This window comes from Pelobates fuscus, chromosome 8 (assembly GCF_036172605.1).
Source record: "Pelobates fuscus isolate aPelFus1 chromosome 8, aPelFus1.pri, whole genome shotgun sequence".
NCBI classification, from domain to species: Eukaryota; Metazoa; Chordata; class Amphibia; order Anura; family Pelobatidae; genus Pelobates; species Pelobates fuscus.
The window spans coordinates 39514286-39536668 of record NC_086324.1 but is presented as its reverse complement, the minus strand read 5'-3'; the positions used below and the strand labels follow the sequence as shown (position 1 = coordinate 39536668).

The following is a 22383-nucleotide window of genomic DNA, read 5'->3' as shown; positions in this document are numbered from 1 at the left end:
CTACTTTATAACAACATATCAGGTGACAGAATTTATAAAAATAATTTTTAAAAAATGTAACCATCAGAATCATATTGTGCAACTAATTTTTAATGTATGCAATTTAAAGGGACACTATAGTCACGAGAATAACTACAACTTAATGTTGTTCTGGTGAGCATAGTCCGTCTCCGCAGGCATTTTCATATAAACACTGCCCTTTGAGAGTCACTCAGATGGCCAATAGAGGTGCTTCCTGGGTAAGTACTGCAGATGACGTTCACACTTTACATGGATGCACTGAACATTCCTCATAGAGATGCACGGATTCAATGTATCTTTATGAGGAGATGCTAATTGGTAAATCAGAATTTACTATGTCAGCCCATCCAATGCTTTCCCATAGATATTCTCAATCAATTCTGGTGATCTCAACCAAGGGTGCAGATCGGGGGAGGAGACAAACACCAGCAGACCTACGCGGTGCTGGATAAAAAGGTAAAATTTTAACTTATTTAAGGGGAGCCAGTACCCTAAATAGTGTTTTTAACCCTACAGGTTCTGGAATTTGTATTGCTGACTCTATAGTGTTCCTTTAAACATTGGCTAGGATTACAACAATGGGATTTCCTCTATTACACTGTCCACTAAATTTGTGCATAAGTTAGTTTTGGGTGGTCCGTCCATAAAATAAGACTCCATAGGTAAATCCCAGACGATCAATTCATCCAGGTGTGGATTAAATGGCATTTGATTTACATGAACCATCTGAAATTAACCAATGCACAGTCTACTGCATGCTTTGCCCTCAACCATTTTTTAATTGTTCTTGTTAAATTATTTCATCACTTTATCAGTTTTCTAGAAGACTGTCTCAGTTTCAAACAATTAAAATAAATGAGGCTCAAAGAGTTAAATAACGCTAATAATTAAAGGACCACTCTAGGCACCCAGACCACTTCAGCTTAATGAGGTGGTCTGGGTGCCAGGTCCTTCTAGGGTTAACCCATTTTTTCATAAACATAGCAGTTTCAGTGAAACTGCTATGTTTATGAATGGGTTAAGCCTTCCCCCTATGTCCTCTAGTGGCTGTCTCATTGACAGCCGCTAGAGGCGCTTGCGTGCTTCTCACTGTGATTTTCACAGTGAGAGCACGCCAGCGTCCATAGGAAAGCATTATGAATGCTTTCCTATGTGACCGGCTGAATGCGCGCGCAGCTCTTGCCGCGCGTGCGCATTCAGCCGACGGGGAGGAGAAGAGGAGGATCGGAGGAGGAGAGCAGAAGGAGATCTCTCCGCCCAGCGCTGGAAAAAGGTAAGTTTTTACCCCTTTCCCCTTTCCAGAGCCGGGCGGAAGGGGGTCCCTGAGGGTGGGGGCACCCTCAGGGCACTCTAGTGCCAGGAAAACGAGTATGCTTTCCTGGCACTAGAGTGGTCCTTTAAGTGATGCATTAAGAAGTGCAAGAAACGTATAGCTGTACAGTATCATGCAAAAAAACTCCCAGTACAGTATTTCTCCAGGATCCACCTCTGTACCAGACACTAAGAGTAGGTTTCATTCCTGGTTATCTTTATTCTCCTGAACCATAATTGCTGCCATGTGTTATAAAGAGGCTAAATCACAACATCTAGATTGTCAGTTTGAGGAAAATAAAATACCTTGTAATTCACTTTTAATAAGGCAACTTTCCATCATATAGAGTAAAACGGTGACCATGATGTCCAGTAACTGACACTCTTCAGTCACCTGTCGAGCCAGTTCCTCATTGCTGAAGAGTTGAACACTGATGTGGACAATTCGATTAGACATTGTGTCTGATTCATGGCTTTTCTTCAATGTTTTCATGATAAATGCATAGTGCTGGACAAATGTTTTAGTAAACGCAACCTGAAATTAAAAATGCAAAAGGTTACAGTGTAACAATAGAGACCAGTCTCTTTTTGCTCAAGTCAGGCTTCCAATCTGGACTTTTAAAGGGGATTGCACACCACTTGCTATATGTGACTGAGAAAAACATCTTGTTCTTCCAGCATTTCTTAAAAAAAAAAAAAAAAAAAGGATGATACACTGAGAACTTCAGAAATAGGAGTTGCAAAAGACAAACTCAGGACGGGTAAGAAGTTGTTTTTTGACCAAAAAACAAAAAACAACTACTGTATATACTCGAGTATAAGACGAGTTTTTCAGCACATTTTTTGTGCTGAAAAACCCCCACTCGTCTTATACTCGAGTCAGTTGTCTGTATTATGGCAATTTTCATTGCCATAATACAGACATGGACCGGGGGCTGTCAGGAAGCTGTAACTTACCTTCACAGCAGCTCCTGTCAGCTCCCTTCTCTCTTCTCCGGTGCGTGCAGCTCCCAGGTCAGCTTCCTCTGCAACTCTCGCGAGAGCCGCGGGGTAAGAGCGTTTCCACGGGTTACCGTGGCAACGCTCCGCGCGGCCGCGAGAGTTGCAGAGGAAGCTGACCTGGGAGCTGCACGCACCGGAGAAGAGAGCTGACAGGAGCTGCTGTGAAGGTAAGTTACAGCTTCCTGACAGCCCCCTCCTACAGCCCATCCACTGGACCACCAGGGAGTGAGAGCCCCCCTCCCTGGCCAGCTAACAAGCAGGGAGGGGGGACGAAAAAATAAGAAAACAAATAAGAAAAAAAAATTAAAATAATAACAAAAATAATAGAAATAATAATTAAAAAAAAGTTACCTAAAAAAAATAACATTAAAATAATAATTAAATAATAATTAATAAAAATGCCCACCCCCACCAATGCTCTGCACTCACACACACTGCACTGCATTCATTATAAACACACTGCATTCACACATACACACTGCACTCACACATACACACTGCACTCACACATACACACTGCACTGCACTCATACACACTGCACTGCACTCATACACACACTGAACTGCACTCATAATACACACACTGAACTGCACTCATTATACACACACTACACGCACTGCACTCATACACGCACTGCACTCATACACGCACTCACACACGCACTCGCACACGCACTGCACTCATACACGCACTGCACTCATACACGCACTCACACACACACACACACACACACACACACACACACACGCACTCACTGCACTGCATTCATACACACACTGCACTCATACACACACACTGCACTCATACACACACACTGCACTCATACACACACACTGCACTCATACACACACACTGCACTCATACACACACACTGCACTCATACACACACACTGCACTCATACACACACACTGCACTCATACACACACACTGCACTCATACACACACACACTGCACTCATACACACACACACTGCACTCATACACACACACACTGCACTCATACACACACACACTGCACTCATACACACACACTGCACTCATACACACACACACTGCACTCATACACACACACACTGCACTCATACACACACACACTGCACTCATACACACACACACTGCACTCATACACACACACACTGCACTCATACACACACACACTGCACTCATACACACACACACTGCACTCATACACACACACACTGCACTCATACACACACACACTGCACTCATACACACACACACTGCACTCATACACACACACTGCACTCATACACACACACTGCACTCATACACACACACTGCACTCATACACACTGCACTCATACACACACACTGCACTCATACACACACACTGCACTCATACACACACACTGCACTCATACACACACACTGCACTCATACACACTGCACTCATACACACTGCACTCATACACACTGCACTCATACACACTGCACTCATACACACTGCACTCATACACACTGCACTCATACACACTGCACTCATACACACTGCACTCATACACACTGCACTCATACACACTGCACTCATACACACACTGCATTCATATACACACTGCATTAATTATATACACACACTGTAAATAAATATTCAGTTAATATAATTTTTTTAGGATCTAATTTTATTTAGAAATGTACCAGTAGCTGCTGCATTTCCCACCCTAGTCTTATACTCAAGTCAATAAGTTTTCCCAGTTTTTTGGGGTAAAATTAGGGGCCTCGGCTTATATTCGGGTCGGCTTATACTCGAGTATATACGGTACTTATTTTTATTTTAAGCATTCTGTTAAACAAGTTCAAAGGGAAAATTACATTTAGATACAGGTGTCAAATATTGCTATTTATAAATGATAAAAAAAAAAATAAAAAAAAAGAAGCAAAACGCATTAAACACTCGTTGTGTGACTTATCCTTACATCTAGCTGCCCATTATTTGTTTTAAAGGCCACATTATGTTTTTACCTAAAGCATTAAAGGATTGACTAAAATTGTGTTTAGTGCCATTAAATTTATACTGACCTACGTCCTCACCGAGATTCCTGTATTCACACAAATCTAATCGTACTTACATTATATATTAAAATAAACATTTTCCTGATTGGTGTGCCTACTACTCATTCAAGGTCTTATTCAAAATGTTGTTACAGAATTTAGAACTGCGCTAAAAAATATTGTCCATATTCATGGAAAAATGAAGCAGAAATTTATTTATCCAAGGCACAGAAAGAGTAAGTAAGCAGTGTGGAATCCGATTCACAAATCGTATTCTGAAATACATCAATATAAAGCAAATTTAGAACATTCAAAAAATTACCTTATAATCTTGATCCGGCAGCATATTGAGTAAGAAAGTGACCATTTTCTGTGGAAATTCATACTTAATTGTCCAAAATAACAATTCTTCTAGAAAACATTTATGCTTCAAGACATCCATTATTGAATGCTCTATATAACACAGAAAGGGGGGAAACAAACAATGTTATAGGGAACTCTTATGAAAACTAGATTTTGGTTTTAATTTTTACTTCCATGAAACAACTCTACCATTTATAGTAATTGCACCCAACTCATTTTACAGCGGTGGTGTGAAGCCAAACCCAACGTATTAACAAGACATGCCTGCTATACAGTGAAAAATATACAACATCATCAAATCAAAAACAAAGATGTGTAGAGGATTAAGACTTCTATAACAAGTATATTCCCATGTAGGTCAAAAGTTAAAGTAAGGGACTAAAACAGAGTGTAAAATATCAAAAGTAAAGTATATCAGAATACACATAAACCCAGTGAGAAAATACAAGATATATAAAATACCACCATATACATAGAAACATAGAATGTGACAGCAGATAAGAACCATTCGGCCCATCTAGCCTGCCCAATATTTCAAAATACTTTTAATTAGTCCCTGGCCTTATCTTAAGTCTAGGATAGCCTTATGCCTATCCCATGCATGCTTAAACTCCCTCACTGTGTTAACCTCTACCACTTCAGCTGGAAGGCTATTCCATGCATCCACTACCCTCTCAGTAATGTAATACTATCTGAAATTATTTGTAAACCTTTGCCCCTCTAATTTAAGACTATGTCCTCTTGTTGTGGTAGTTTTTCTTTCTTTTTTTAAATATAGTCTCCTCCTTTCCTGTGTGGATTCCCTTAATGTATTTAAATGTTTCTATCATATCCCCCCGTCTCGTCTTTCCTCCAAGCTATACATGTTAATTTCCTTTAACATTTCCTGGTAAGTTTTATCCTGCAATCCATGAACCAGTTTAGTAGCCCTTCTCTGAACTCTCTCTAAAGTATCAATATCCTTCTGAAGATAGATAGCAAAGTTAACACGGATGGTACCTAAAATATGAACATAAAACACAACATTGTGTGAACTGTATAGACAAATGTAATGTGAATAGATCTAGGACTACCACTCACATGATTCAGAGCCGTACTAGGCTCTGTATACCAGGCTCAGGGGTGTCAATTCAGGCTAACGAATCCACTTTCAGTAGTAGAAAATGGGACTTCAAGTATGATTCAAACAACATTTATTGGGAATATAACCACTCAATGTACTAAAATAAAGTGGGAGTGGAGCCAAGTATAAAGGTCCAGTATAGAAAAGTAAATACAGATAAAAGTTCCACTCACCACCAATACAGTAACCAAGAGAACAATAAAACAATATAAAAGATATACGTGTATGAAGCAGAGGCGTTTCGGCTGGGTAAGCCTTCTTCCAGTGCTGACGATTAGGTCCCAAGTCATCTTTGACCAAGTCCCATCTTCTCTGATCACCTGTGTAGGATTCGACATTTGCGAGACGTCACCTCCTCATCCGGCTAGGTAGAATGCGCGTATGGAACGCAACATTCATTTGAATGTTGTGTTGGCTGGCAGCGATGTCTAGTAGGTCTAGGTGTTGAGAGTAAAATCTCTCTCATAAAGTCACTAAGTCCTAAACACTTAAAAATAGTCCATATGAACTAATTTAATGGATAAGAAAATAAACATAAATACAAAAGTTAGTGCATGTCATTATTAAAATATTACTAAATAAAAACAAACCAATGGTAATCAAATATTAGCCTGAATAACAGTGAATGAATAAAAATTGGGAAAATAAAAGCACATTACAGCACATAAAAGACATACGTGATATATTCATATTAAAAAAGGAGTACAAAAACTGGAGATTAAAGAGGGATGGGAGGTGTCTAAATAGATGTAAAACCGATGGATGAACTAGACTTTTTAAAAAAGATATGTAATTGTAAATAAATACATACAAAAAAATATATATATATATATATATAAAAAAAATCTAAAACAAAAAACAAAAACACGTAAATAGATAAAGATATTTACAAAAAAATTTACAAATTCAAAGTCTAGATTCAAGCCATTGGGAGACACGGTATTCACATCAAAGATCCATTTACTCTCCACCTTTGCTAACTCTTTTACATCGTTTCCCCTCTCTAATTTTTATCTCTTAAAAATCACCATATAAGAAAAAACAGATGGGTCGCTCCTATGTTTTTTGGGTTTTTTTTTTAAGTGAGCTGAAACACGGTTTCATATACCCCCTCAGGATATTTCCGATATGCTCGGCTATTCTAGTTTCAAATGCCCTAGTGGTCATTCCAATATATTGGAGACCACATTGACACCAGAGGAGGTATATGACATTGGTGGATTGGCAAGTGAGTACTTGATGTATTTGAAAAGTCCGATTCGCAGATTGTGAGGTAAAAGACGTACATTTTGTTTGTTAGAAAGAGTCCTTTTACATGCTAAATATTTTTTACAGGGATAATCTTTTTCTAAACTGAAAAAAATCCTTTTCTGGTTTCTTGTCTTTAATTAAGCTAGTGGTTAAATGTTGCTTAAGATTTTTTGCTCCTCTGTATTTAATATGTGTTTTTTCCTCGATAACTTCTTTTAGCTTCGGGTCGGACTTCAGGATATGCCCATGTTTATTAAGAATGTGTTTAACCTGTTTGGCATTCTCACAATAATTTAAAATAGGAACTTTTTGATCATCCTCCCTGCTCTTAGGGAACCAGATTCGCACCTAGCTATGCCACTCTCTTTATGGCACACTGGGAGAATTAATTCTTAGTGGAAGATAGTGGCTGGCCGCAGAGTCTGGTTCTCTATCGCAGATTCACTGATGATATTTTCTTTATTTGGCGAGTTAATGAGGAGTCATTAAAACCGGTTTTAACATATCTTAATTAAAACCATCCAGACATCAAGCTAACCAGCGAATGTATCCAGTTTGACATCAACTTTCTTGACCTAACGATATATATTGAAAATCAGGTTATAAAAACCAAAACCTTTTTCAAGAAGGTTAAGGTCGATGGCTAGATTAACACATCTAGCTGCCACTACGAACCATGACTACAGAACATCCCTAAGGGACAGTTTTTTACAGTTGTACAGAAACTGTAGTCACACGGTTACATTTGAAGAACAGGCAGCTTTTTTAAAAAATAGTCTGGTAGATAAAAAGTATGATCTATGAAAACTGGATAGTTGTATAGAAACCATCAAACGTATGGATCGCAATTCAATTCTAAATAAAAAGAATTTTAAAACACAAGCTAAGAGCAGGGGAGAATGATCAAAAAGTTCCTATTATTTTAAATTATAGTGAGAATGCAAAACAGGTTAAACACATTCTAAATAAACATTGGCATAACCAAGTCCGATCCTAATCTAAAAGAAGATATCAGGGAAAACCCACATATAATATACAGAGGAGCACAAATTCTTAGGCAAAATTTAACCACTAGCTTCATTAAAGACAAGAAACCAGAAAAATATTTATTTCGGTTTAGAAAAAGGTTATCCCTGTAAAAAGACAAACAAAAATGTATGTATTTTACCTCACACTCGATAAATCAGACTTTTAAAATACACCAAGTACCAATGTCATATACCTCCTCTGGTGTCAATGTGGTCTCCAATATATTGGAATGACCACTACAGCATTTGAAAGTGGAATAGCAGAGCATATCGGAAATATCCAGAGGGGGAATATGAAACATAGTAAAAGTTAACTTTTTAGAAAAACATAGGAGCCACCCATCTGTTTGATCTTATTTGGCGATTTTTAAGAGTGAAATAAAAATTTGAGAGGGGAAAACTATGTAAAAGAGTTAGCAAATGTGAAGAGTAAATGGATCTTTAATGTGAATACCTTGTCTACCAATGGCTTGAATCTAGACTTTGAATTTGTTCATTTTTTAATAAATATCTTTATCTATTTAGGTGTTTTTATTTTTTTTATATTATATATTTTTTATATATTTATTTACAATTACATATCTTTTTTTACAAGTCTAGTTCATCCATCAGTTTTGTATCTATTTAGACCCCTCTCTCTCTCTTATGCCGACTTTTTAATCACCAGTTTTTGTACTCCTTTTTAATATGCATATATCACGTACGTCTTATGTCTTATGTCTTATGTGCTGTAACTTTTATTTTCCCATTTTTTATTCATTCACTGTTATTCACACTAATATTTGATTACCATTGGGGTTTTTTTGTTTTTTTTAAACTAATATTTTAATAATGACATGCACTAACTTTTGTATTTATGATTATTTTCTTATTCAATAAATTAGTTCATATGGACTGCATTTAAGTGTTTAGGACTTAGTGACTTTATGAGAGAGATTTTACTCTCAACACCTAGACCTACTAAACATCGCTGCCAGCCAACACAACATAGACGTTACGTCTCATACGTGCATTCCACCTAGCCGGATGAGGAAGAGACGTCATACGGATATAGCGGAAGTGACATCTCACAAATTGCGAATCCTACACAGGTGATCAGAGAAAATGGGACTTGTAAAAGACGACTTTTGTGACCTAATCAGCAGCACTGGGAGACGACTTACCCAGCCGAAACGCGTCTGCTGTATACATGTATATCTTTTATATTGTTTTCTTGGTTACTGTATTGGTGGTGAGTGGAACTTTTATCTGTATTTACTTTTCTATACTGGACTTTTATACTTGGCTCCACTCCCACTTTATTTTAGTACCTTGAGTGGTTATATTCCCAATAAATGTTGTTTGGATCATACTTGAGGTCCCATTTTCTACTACTGAAAGTGGATACGTTCGCCTGAATTGGCAGCCCTGAGCCTGGTATACAGAGCCTGGTACAGCTATGAATCACGTGAGTGGTAGTCCTAGATCTATTCACATTACATTTGTCTATACAGTTCACACTATGTTGTGTTTTACGTTAATATTTTAGGTACTATCCATTTTTACTTCGCTATATGGAGGTATTTTATATATCTTGTATTTTCTCACAGGGTTTTGTGTGTACACTGATATATTTAACTTTTGGCATTTTACATTCTGAGTGTTTTGGGAAGCACTGTTATATCAGTCGCACTGCCTGTTGATTTATTTGGCAGCGTTCCTTTAGTGTAGTCAATAGAAAAGAGGGAGTCCGAAGTAGAAGTGGAATTAAAAGTGCCATTTCTTTGTTAATGTAATTAAAAGTACTGATTTATTTATTTTTTTACAACAGAAGAATAGGATAGTGAAGGAAAAGAAAGTGTTTAAAAATTTATTGCAATGTTGCAAATAAATGTTTACCTTCAATTGAAGCTTTATTATCCAAGGTAACAAGTATAAGACATGCAAGCATTTGTTGCAGACATGTTTATACTGGGGGGCAGAATTTCTAATGGTAGCATAGTTTCTAAATCTTAATATAGCCAAGAATCAAGTAGGTTAAAAGGGTTACTCCAAGTACCATATCCACTGCAGCGATATGAAGTGGTCTTGGTGCATGGAGTCTGTATGTGTAGAGTTTTGTTATGAAACGCTGCACATACAGAGATTAACACCTTGTCATCAACTAGCGGTCTGGGCTAGCGAGCATCAATTCTGTGCACATAAAGCGAGCATCAATTCTGTGCACATAAAGCGAGCATCAATTCTGTGCACATAAAGCGAGCGAATGAGAGTCAGCTGACTGCTCTCTGCCATTGACTGATATTATGAGGGTCGGAGTCTGTAGAAACCGGATGCACGTCACTGGACCACCAGGGAACATTGAAGCCTGGCAGGGACCTTTGAAGCCTGGCAGGAACCCAGGTTAGGGGACAAAACAATTACTGAGGAACTTGGCCAGGGTATTCTTGGCAGCATAACCACTACAGCAAGATAATATATACTCTGTTCCGTATGTCAAAGTTTTTTCTAATCCTGGCAGTGGAGGTATTCAAACTCTCAAACTCTAGCCTTTATTCCTTGTTCCAGACATAAATTAAACCGCTTTCACAATTAAGGACTAGTTAACCCATTCACTACCAAGCATTTAGGGTGGAGGTTTTAAAAGAATATGGTCGTGATAGATTGATGTGACATGCAGCATTTGCGATGAAACCATGAGCACACTCATGTGACTTTCATAGAGTTTTTGTACAGCTCACTGGAGAGCAGAGAGAGGCAGGCACACTCTAAAGCAGCACTTTTGCTCTGTAGCTCTAATGGAAGCAGAATGCAACCTCCCCAGCAGTCTGATGAAGAGCCAGAGATGTGTTTCTACTCCCAGTTATAGAAGTGCTGATTTCAGCAGAAAGATCTAAGTGACTTTGACAGGGCCAAATAGTAATAGCTAGACAAAACAGCAAGTTGTCCTTCCTTGAACCACTAATGGTAGGTAATAACAAAACCTCACAAGTCTTGCCATTTTGGAGATGCTCTGACAGTCGTCCTGCCATCACTATTTGGCCCTTTTAAAATCACTGATCTTTTCGCTTGCCTATTTGTCCCTCTATCCAACACATGAAATTAAAGAACTTACAGCCCAACACATCGACAGGTGCCATTGTAACGATATAATCAAAAGCTATTCACTTCACTTGTCCCTTGTTTTAATGTTGTGGCTGATCACTGTATATTTATGTTCAATTTCAAGCTCTGCAGGTATCAACCAGCAGCATCCACAGTTCCAAGTCTGCTTCTGGTTCCACAAAAGCTGCCTTAAACTCATAGGACTTTTACATAACATCTGAGTTACTACTGCTTAGCTCCATGAGGATGGGCCATTGACATGGGAGAATAAACATGTATACAGCACACAGCCCAATGTCCTAAAGCTGTAAGCTTGCATATGGCACGTGTGACTTAAGACATTTAAAGCATTTTAAGTGTTACATTCTACTTGGAAGCAGTTCCGATAAGTTAAAGTTGCACATACCTTTGGTGCTACTGCTCAGTTTCACTCTTTTGCGTTTCCCTACACTTTGTCTGCCATCCTGGCCTTCCTGCAATATTATATCAAACACAAAAGTCTTACAAGTTTTGTTTCCACTCACAAATTGCCATAGTATGAGAAATTGCAGACAGAAGAAATCTAGTAGACCAAGGACATCAACCATAAAGGGATACTTACTATTACATAGTATTAATATACTATTCATTTGGTTAAAATATTTGTAATTGTATTTTAGTTGCTGAGAGTGAATCCTGCTTACAGTTTGTATTTAATACGCCTTACATGTAAATCAAATATTTATCTATTTTCACAGGGATACATGCTAAATTGTAAGGGATACAAAGTAAATACAAAAGCCAAAAAGTTATGTAATTCAGCTATATTCGCTTAAAATTTCAAATCAACTCTGAATCCCTGAAAATGTGAAAAACCCTTCCTAGAATGATATTTTAACACAGTAGAACTAAATATCCAAGAATTAAATATTTACATTTTAAAGGAGTATAACATTGTACAACTGACCTCGTCTGAAGAATCTGTCTCTTCAGGTGTCTCAATTCCACATGTGAGTTCTGAAGAGTAAAAAATAAACAGAGTAAAATATTCACAACTTGGAATAAATCATGTTAAAAGAACACAAAACATGTATTCCTGACCATACAGTGTTAAACTATCTAGCCTCCCTGGTCCCCCTTAAAAGCGAGTAAAACTCCAATCAGCCTCCGGGGATCATCAATTCTGATTATTTATGTCAGGGAAATGGGCGGGGCCAAAGTCACCCTGGCTTCCTCAGTCTCTATAAGGAAAGTTCACTCTCTCTATGCAAAGCGTGGAGACGCTGAACGTCAGTTCTGCACACTGTGCAACACTGCCCCAGGAAGCACATCCAGTGAAAATGCCTGCAGGGACTTACTATAGACACCAGAACAACTACATTAAGCCGAAGTGGTAAATTTCAACCAGATTTTGCCTGCCACATCATGCCATTTTACATCCACTGCAAGTGCCGCGCACACACAAAATACCTATGGAGGATCCCGAAATCTCCTCTTTGGACCCACATGAGTGTGAAAGAGTACAAGAAATATGTATTTCCCAGTAGCTCTTCATTTACCTGACACTGAAGAGTGAATAATAGTGGCATCACAGCATGAGAGCTTCAATTATTTATCTTTCTCCATTCCCATTTTTCCCCCAATGCTGACATATGCAAGAAACAAAATCAACTCCACTGCACCAATATGTCCAGGGCACCACCGTCTAATGAAGCAAAAATGCAAAACTAGCTAATCTGCGTTTCAGCATTCTCACCATTTGTACGGTACTTTATAATGACTTACATTCATAAAACTGGAGGTGACACCCAGAGCTCTAGCTGATCACTAATGTTCATTAAAACATCACTTGCAGTTGTTTTCCTAATCAACAACAGTATACAGACCTTGAACTGCTATTGCACTTGTGCCAGGCGATGTCTCTAGTGATGCACTCGAAGTTTTCTCCTCTGAAATTGTCAATCCAGATCCCTTCAGAGCAATGAGATAGTTTTCATGGCTCTTCGTGCATTCATTCTCTCCTGTACCTAAAAACACAAATATGAAATGTCAATAAGGATTTCATTAACCCCTTAAGGACACATGACATGTGTGACATGTCATGATTCCCTTTTATTCCAGAAGTTTGGTCCTTAAGGGGTTAAATACATAGAGAGAAAAAAAAGCATAATTACCAGATAAACACAATGCACAATCTACAACTTAAGGAACACTCTATAAACTCCATTAAAACAACAGTTCATTGTACTGGTTAGGACGCAAAGAATCGTGGCGCATCTTCTCCATTTTATTCAAACAGTTCTGGTTTCAACCAGTTCTCTTAGCACCTACACAGCAGCCACTCTGCTAAAGTATCACTAACGCAGAACTGAACTTCTGCAAATGTCGGCCAGCGTTAGATGGTAATCAGTTGGGAATCCGTGGAAGGAGGCTGAGGACTCGCCATCAAGTTGCATAGTGGAGCCATGCTTTAGGTGCTGAAAGAGCAGTTCTTTATCAAACCGTACGAAAATGGTTTCACAACAGCATGAAAGAGTGCCCAAAAATCTGTCACCACTACAATGAGCGGTTGGGAAAGTGGTACTAAAAAGGGACACTATAGGCACCAAAACAACTTTAACTTAATGAAGCCGTTTTGGTGTGTAGAGCATACCCCTGCAGCTCAATTCTCTGCCATTTAAGAGTTAAATCACTTTGTTTATACAGCCCTAGTCACAAATCCCTACATGTTTAAAATTATAATTTCTTATCTCCTGTTGTGAGAATAGCCTTCTAGAGTCTGCAAGAGTCTCCTGTGTGTGATTAAAGTTTAATTTAAAGAGTAGGAGATACACACTTCTAAAGCAAGTTAACATCAGATTGTAAACCAATAAAAATTAAACATTTTTTAAAACTGTAGACGTAAACAGTTTTATTGATCTTAAAAGTTGTCATTTTAAACCATGGCTGACCAATATACCAAAAGGTCAGTTTTTAAGATTAAGACGGAACTGTACTGAATTGGATCAATTCAAATGCCAATCTAAAATCTTAATTGATCAACTTGTAGACAAAGGCTATAATTATGATTCCTTGAAAGCAATATGTGCACAAATTGAAGCAGAACCAAGGGCCAGTATTTTAGAAGGAAAAAATAAAAATATAAAATCTATAGAAGAAAATGAAGAAATACCCATAATTTTTAATTACAGTTCAAATAGCAATTCCCTGCGCAGGATAATGCAAAAGAATTGGCATATCCTGGAGGAAGATAAAGAAATTTGTCAATATTTGAGCAAGAAACCTAGAATTATTCATAGAGGGGCAAAAAGTTTTAAACAGATCTTAACCACGAGTTTTTTTTAGATAAGGAAAATATTTTTAATAACAATAAGATGTCAATGTTTTTAAAAGGGAAATTGTTTATTATTATTGTATGTCATGTAGAGGGTGCACTTTAAGAACTAATAAGAATAAAAGTATTACGAAATTCACCTCATTCACTAACCAACAGGAATATAATATTAAATCATTTTGAACCTGTAATTCCAAGAATATTATATATATGGTTATATGTCCCTGCGGATACCAATACATTGGTAAAACATCAAGGGCTTTAAAAGTTCGTATTAGGGAACATATTTATAACATTAATCGCAAGTTCTCACAACAGTGTATCCAAACATTTTTTGAAAGCCCATGGTGGGAATGTGAGTGGAATGGAATTTATAGGAATAGAAGGGGTTAAGGCACACTGGAGAGGAGGAGACTTTGAAAACCTCCTTAGTAGAAGTGAGATGAGGTGGATTTTTAATATGGATACTCTGATAACTCACAGCTTAAATGCCGATTTTGAAATTAATTCTTGTATTTAAATGTTTTTATACAATTTTTTTGTATTTAAATGGTTTTATACACTTAATGGTTTTTTTTCTCCCTTTTATTGCATTTTATTCTAACCATTTTTATTATTTTATTCCTCTGATTATTATGAAGTTTATTTTATATAAGATTTAATTATATTAATATTTTACTTTATATTCAATTTGTGTGTCAGTTGCTAAAATTTGTAATTGATATGTATAGAGCAAAGGTTTTTAAGTAGTACTTTGTAAATATATGTCTCTAATTTTATATATATTTTGAATATATTGCTTAAGAAATTTTTACGATAGAAAGATCCTGGCAAGTGCTGCATTAGACGGACTTTTAAAAATGGCCACCAGTAAGTTCCGGTATTACGGCTATGTCCTGACGTCACGGCGCAAGGATGCTGAATATGTGCGCCGAACGTGATAGACGAATACTGATGACGAACACGGAAGTAATAACCGGAAGGGAGGAAAACGGCGCCAATATTTGATTTTAAAAAGGAAATCAAAGGAGAAGAGCAGAATCACCGCTTCTGAAGAAGGCTGTAACGCCGAAACGCGTCAGGTGGCGACATTCTTGGTGGACTTTTTCGGTTATATTTTAATTTGTAATTTGTGTCCCAATAAATCATCCTGTATTTGATCCTGCATCCTTTGGAGAGATTACCTTTTGGCACAATAGGAAGTATCCTGATTTAAACAGATATCCACCATCACACATGCTCTTCTCTGCTTTTTAGTCTGAGTCAGCTTTTAAGTGACTCAGCTACATGTGAGTTTGACCAATAACAAGGTGTTTTAATATTAGTTTTTACTATATTACCCTATGGTCTTTTATCTCATTTTTTTAGGAATATTTTTTATGAAGTATTGGTAAATTTTATGAAATTTGAGTGCGCTCACCATTTTAAATTTCACTTTTGTTTCACTTTTGTGTGTGTTGAGTGGTGCACATAGGTGATAGCAGCACCGTATTCTCACTTTTTTTTCCCCCAACATTTGTTTATTTTATTAAGATTGAAAATTAAACCTTTTTTTCATGCAGGCTGTGTAAATTGCAGCCAGAGGAGTTGTGGCTTAGACTTAAATCGACAAACAAAAGTGATATAACTTCTAAATGGTAGAGAACAGTGCAGTGAAACTGCAGCTGCATGATCATTACACTAAAGCTGCTTCATTAAGCTAAAGTCTTTGGCGACTTTTAGTGTCCCTTTAAAGTGTACCATTAAACCATGTAGGGATACAGAAGCAGATTCATTTATCAGCAGAGGGAAGTTCAGGGGATTATTCACTAAACAGAGTTGATATTGATTTGGACGGGTCCTTGCAAGGCAGCTAATTTAGAGCTTTCCTTTAACCCCTTAAGGACACCACTTCTCGAATTAAAGGGAATCATAACAGAATATTTCCGTCATGTGTCCTTAAGGGGTTAATCAGCCTATTTTTGTCTAAAGTTTGCAAGTGATTGATTAGCTCAACACTTATATTTGTTTCCTTTGACACAGAAGAAACTCTTAAAGTAAAGGACCCTACATAGTTTAGCTTCCTGCATAGGCATGAGTACTGCAGTAAATACCAGGTAATCATAACCCCTGTCTGTAGTAGCACAGGGATTTCAAAAGTTAGTGCTACTGAAACAAGCCAAGCATGCTGACATTTAATACACACTCCCATTTGTGTCACCTGCATTCGAGTCAAGTCTTGACCTCAGTATTTATAATAGAAATTCTGTCGCTGAAGGGAGCTCACATATCACTGCACAGTCTATAGCAATCAAGACCTGCCGTAAAATAGATCATGTTCACTGCTCCCAACATGCAAAAATCCCATGACTTGCATCAAATGGCGGATTGCAAATTCTTGTAAAGACACCACAATCACGTGATACTTAAAAAGTTAACTGTTTGGTTCTCAGAATGGTGAGAACCACATTGACTTGAACGATCGTGAATGCCCATCTGTCAGCCAAACTGTTAACCTTATTCATCCACCTCCACATTGAGACTGCCATTTTCATCCACATTACAGCAGCAATCTGCTGCACATTATTGCAAATGATACAGGAATGAGAGTTTTAGGGCAGACCATTTATTCTGTTTCTTACTCACAAATACGCAAAGAATATATTAACTGGGAACAATGCGTCAAAAGCAAGACAAATTCACAGAGAAAAACAAAAGTGTTCAAGTATTTTTTTGGGGGGTAAAGTAGTAATTAACATCTTAAGGACAAATGGCATATTAATCAATGTAAAGGGATTTGTCCAACCCCATGATACTTAAAGGGTGGATAAAATGCACAACATGTATGCATGTATTTCCAGGTTCTCTTTAGTGTCAGGACTAGGTAACAGCTAGGAGGGCTAATTTATAAACTGAAATGTTTGAGGAATAAGTGCTAAATCCATTAAACATGATATAGCTGTTATTTGTACACCCACAGAAATGCCGCCAACATTATTACACAGTCTCTGCCTTCAGCGTGCTTCTAATGTGGTTTATTTATAAAAAAGGAACGTCACATGTAGTCACTGCACCGAGATTTTACACACTGTAGACTCAGATTGTTCAGCTATCATTCTGGATAGCGTTTAAGATTTCAGTAAGCAAAGTGTATTCTTGGTAGAAGGGCTCACAATTTTTAGTCCAACACCACAAGTCAAGCTTTAAAAGCTGCAAGCCCGAAAGGTCCATGACACTCACCAGGGGTACATTTCTACTAGCCAGGGCAGAATTTTGAGCCCTGATTGGCATTACTTACCGTGTGCACATTCACAGCTTTTTGAGTTCTTCGGTAGTATTACCACTTACTGGGTGCACAATCACAGTTTATTAAAATCATTTCTGTGTTTAGATAAAGTCATTGCCATGTTTTGCAGGACATTTTCTTGGTTTATTAAAGTTTTAAAAGAATTTAGAGAACTGAAAACCAAAACTAAAAAAAAAAGCTGTAATCAGTCTAACTATTGCAATTCAGATTTCAATCCACTACAAGTTAGTGCTTAATGCATAAACATCATAGCATAAAAGTATGCCTATTTTACAATCTACCATAGTCTATAGAAACCGTACATGCATATGTAAATACATATATACCCCACCTTTATCAACCCCAGTAAATAGTCAGACTAAAGTGCCTATATAGAGACTTAATAAAATGGACACTAGTCACCAGAACAACTACAGCTTATTGTATTTGTTCTGGAGAGTTGAATCATTCCCTTCAGGCTTTTTGTTGTAGTGGTTACATGACAGCCTAGTGATAACTCCACTGGCCACTTATTAGATGGCTGCTAGAGGTGCTTTCCGGGGCAGTACTGCCATTCCATGTCTCCACCCTCTGCATGCAGACACTGAATGATCCTCATAGAGATGCATTGATTCAATTCATCTCTATGAGGAGATGCTGATTGGCCAGGGCTGTGTTTGAATCATGCTGGCTCTGCCCCTGATCTGTTTTCTTGACAGTCTCGTTGTGATTGGCTCAGACCACCACTTCTGATGATGTCAGCAGACAGAGGCAGTTCAGAGGCAGACAGGGGCAGAGCCAGCAGCTGCAGACTTGAGCACAAGCAAGATTTTAGTATATTTAGGGAGGCAAGAGGGAGCCAGAGGACTAGATGGTGGTTTTAAGATAATAGGGTCATGAATACAGGTTTGTGTTACTGACTCTATAATGTTTCTTTAAATAGGGGGTGGAGTAAATTGATATTGGCATAAATGTCAACCTTTCAATGATCAATAAAATGTTTGTCATTTAAAGTGAACACAATAAAGTGCCCAGTGTCAATAACAAATAGCAATATAAGTGTAAAAATAAAGTGCATCATATATCAATTACTTGTGAAAATAAAGTGCAAAGTGACAAGTCATAAACAAAATATAATTAAAAAAACTACTCCATTTATACGTCATGATTTGTCATTTTGCACTTTATTCTCCCCAGCAATTGATACACTATTTGTTTACACTTGTATGGATATTTGTATGCCCCCTCTATTAAAGGACCACTATAGGCACCCAGACCACTTCAGCTCAATGAAGTGGTCTGGGTGCCAGGTCCATCTAGGGTTAACCCTGCAGCTGAAAACATAGCAGTTTCAGAGAAACTGCTATGTTTACATTAGGGTTAAAGGGACACTATAGTCACCTGAACAACTTTAGCTTAATGAAGCAGTTTTGGTGTATAGAACATGCCCCTGCAGCCTCACTGCTCAATCATCTGCCATTTAGGAGTTAAATCCCTTTGTTTATGAACCCTAGTCACACCTCTCTGCATGTGACTTGCACAGCCTTCCATAAACACTTCCTGTAAAGAGAGCCCTATTAAGGCTTTCCTTATTGCAAGTTCTGCTTAATTAAGATTTTCTTATCCCCTGCTATGTTAATAGCTTGCTAGACCCTGCAAGAGGTTCCTGTATGTGAGTAAAGTTCAATTTAGAGATTGAGATACAATTATTTAAGGTAAATTACCGTATATACTCGAGTATAAGACGAGTTTTTCAGCATATTTTTTGTGCTGAAAAACCCCCACTCGTCTTATACTCGAGTCACTTGTCTGTATTATGGCAATTTACATTGCCATAATACAGACATGGACCAGGGGCTGTCAGGAAGCTCTTACTTACCTTCACAGCAGCTCCTGTCAGCTCCCTTCTCTCTTCTCCGGTGCGTGCAGCTCCCAGGTCAGCTTCCTCTGCAACTCTCGCGAGAGCCGCGGGGTCAGAGCGTTGCCACGGGTTACCGTGGCAACGCTCCGCGCGGCCGCAAGAGTTGCAGAGGGAGCTGACCTGGGAGCTGCACGCACCGGAGAAGAGAGAAGGGAGCTGACAGGAGCTGCTGTGAAGGTAAGTTACAGCTTCCTGACAGCCCCCTCCTACAGCCCATCCACTGGATCACCAGGAAGTGAGAGCCCCCCTCCCTGGCCAGCTAACAAGCAGGGAGGGGGGACGAAAAAATTAAAATATTAATAATAAAACAAATAATAATAAGGAAAAAATAATTAAAATAATAACAAAAATAATAATACAAATAAAAAAAAAATAGTTACCTAAAAAAAATAACATTAAAAAAATATTAAAATAATAATTAATAAAATGCCCACCAATGCTCTGCACTCACATACACACACTGCACATACACACACTGCACATACACACACTGCACATACACACACTGCACATACACACACTGCACTGCATTCATTATACATACACACTGCACTGCATTCATTATACATACACACTGCACTGCATTCATTATACATACACACTGCACTGCATTCATTATACATACACACTGCACTGCATTCATTATACATACACACTGCACTGCATTCATTATACACACACACACTGCACTCATACACACACACACTGCACTCATACACACACACACTGCACTCATACACACACACACAGCACTCATACACACACACACAGCACTCATACACACACACACAGCACTCATACACACACAGCACTCATACACACACTGCACTCATACACACACTGCACTCATACACACACTGCACTCATACACACACTGCACTCATACACACACTGCACTCATACACACACTGCACTCATACACACACTGCACTCATACACACACTGCACTCATACACACACTGCACTCATATACACACACACTGCACTCATATACACACACACTGCACTCATATACACACACACTGCACTCATATACACACACACTCTGCACTCCATTCATCATATACATACACACTCTGCACTCCATTCATCATATACATACACACTCTGCACTCCATTCATCATATACATACACACTCTGCACTCCATTCATCATATACATACACACTCTGCACTCCATTCATCATATACATACACACTCTGCACTCATACATACACACTCTGCACTCATACATACACACTCTGCACTCATACATACACACTCTGCACTCATACATACACACTCTGCACTCATACATACACACTCTGCACTCATACATACACACTCTGCACTCATACATACACACTCTGCACTCATACATACACACTCTGCACTCATACATACACACTCTGCACTCATACATACACACTCTGCACTCATACATACACACACTGCACTCATACACACACTGCACTCATACACACACTGCACTCATACACACACTGCACTCATACACACACTGCACTCATACACTGCATACACACACACACTGCATTCATATACACACTGCATTAATTATATACACACACTGTAAATATTCAGTTAATATATTTTTTTTAGGATCTAATTTTATTTAGAAATGTACCAGTAGCTGCTGCATTTCCCACCCTAGTCTTATACTCGAGTCAATAAGTTTTCCCAGTTTTTTGGGGTAAAATTAGGGGCCTCGGCTTATATTCGGGTCGGCTTATACTCGAGTATATACGGTACATCTATTTGAAAGTGAAACCAGTTTTTTTTTCATGCAGGCTCTGTCAATCATAGCCATGGGATGTGTGGCTAGGGCATAAAACAGAAACAAAGTGATTTAACTCCTAAATGACAGTGAATTGAGCAGTGAAATTGCAGGGGAATGATCTATACACTAAAACTACTTTATTTAGCTAAAGTAATTTAGGTGACTATAGTGTTCCTTTAATCCAGCCTCTAGTGGCTGTCTCACTGACAACCGCTAGAGGCGCTTCCGCACTTCTCACTGTGATTTTCACAGTGAGAAGACACTTGCGTCCATAGGAAACCATTGAGAAATGCTTTCCTATGGACTGATTGAATGCACGCGCGGCTCTTGCGCATTTGGCGGATGACGTTGGAAGAGGGAGGATATTTCTCCAGCGCAGAGGGAGCCTGGTTTTCTGTCAAATTTCCCTACCCGTGAAAATCCCCTACCCTTGTCACTTCCGGTAAGGGGAATCAGCTAGATCCTATGCTGCACATGCGTGCTAACACTCCTGCTACTTCTCCACAGCAAGGTCCTGAGAGGTAAGTAAAACTAGTTTTACACTTTCGTGCATTCACTAAGTTTAGGACATGGGACATTTAGGGTTAATGTTAGGGTTCAAATTAGGGTTCGGATTAGGGACTTGTTTATATTTAGTGATATTTCACATTAGGAGAATGTCTATAAATAGTGTTTTTTCACACTATTTTAACCCTTACCCCAAGGGTTAGTGTAAGAATAATGTGTGAGAGAGGTTAAAATCACTTTCCTAATCCTAGTTTGAACCCTCACTTAACCCTAAATGTCCCGTGTGCCTAAGCTTAGTGAATGCACTAACTATAATGAAAGTGTAAAACTAGTTTTACTTACCTTCCAGGACCTTGCTGAGGAGTAGCAGGAGTGTTAGCACGCAGGTGCAGCACAGGATCTAGC

The 22383-nt window shown here is 38.3% G+C and overlaps 1 protein-coding gene across 4 annotated transcripts in view; it reads right to left on the bottom strand.

The window, feature by feature from the left end:
• The window catches only part of UBR3 (ubiquitin protein ligase E3 component n-recognin 3), a 147613-nt gene that overhangs the window by 103839 nt on the left and 21391 nt on the right, over positions 1–22383 (bottom strand). For all 4 annotated transcript variants that reach the window (XM_063429709.1, XM_063429710.1, XM_063429711.1 and 1 more), the window contains exons 4-8: positions 13060–13200; positions 12141–12190; positions 11601–11667; positions 4668–4798; positions 1639–1867 (exon numbers count right to left, since the gene is read on the bottom strand). In XM_063429709.1, coding sequence (XP_063285779.1) covers positions 1639–1867; positions 4668–4798; positions 11601–11667; positions 12141–12190; positions 13060–13200 — 618 coding nt within the window. The remainder of the gene's footprint in view (positions 1–1638; positions 1868–4667; positions 4799–11600; positions 11668–12140; positions 12191–13059; positions 13201–22383) is intronic.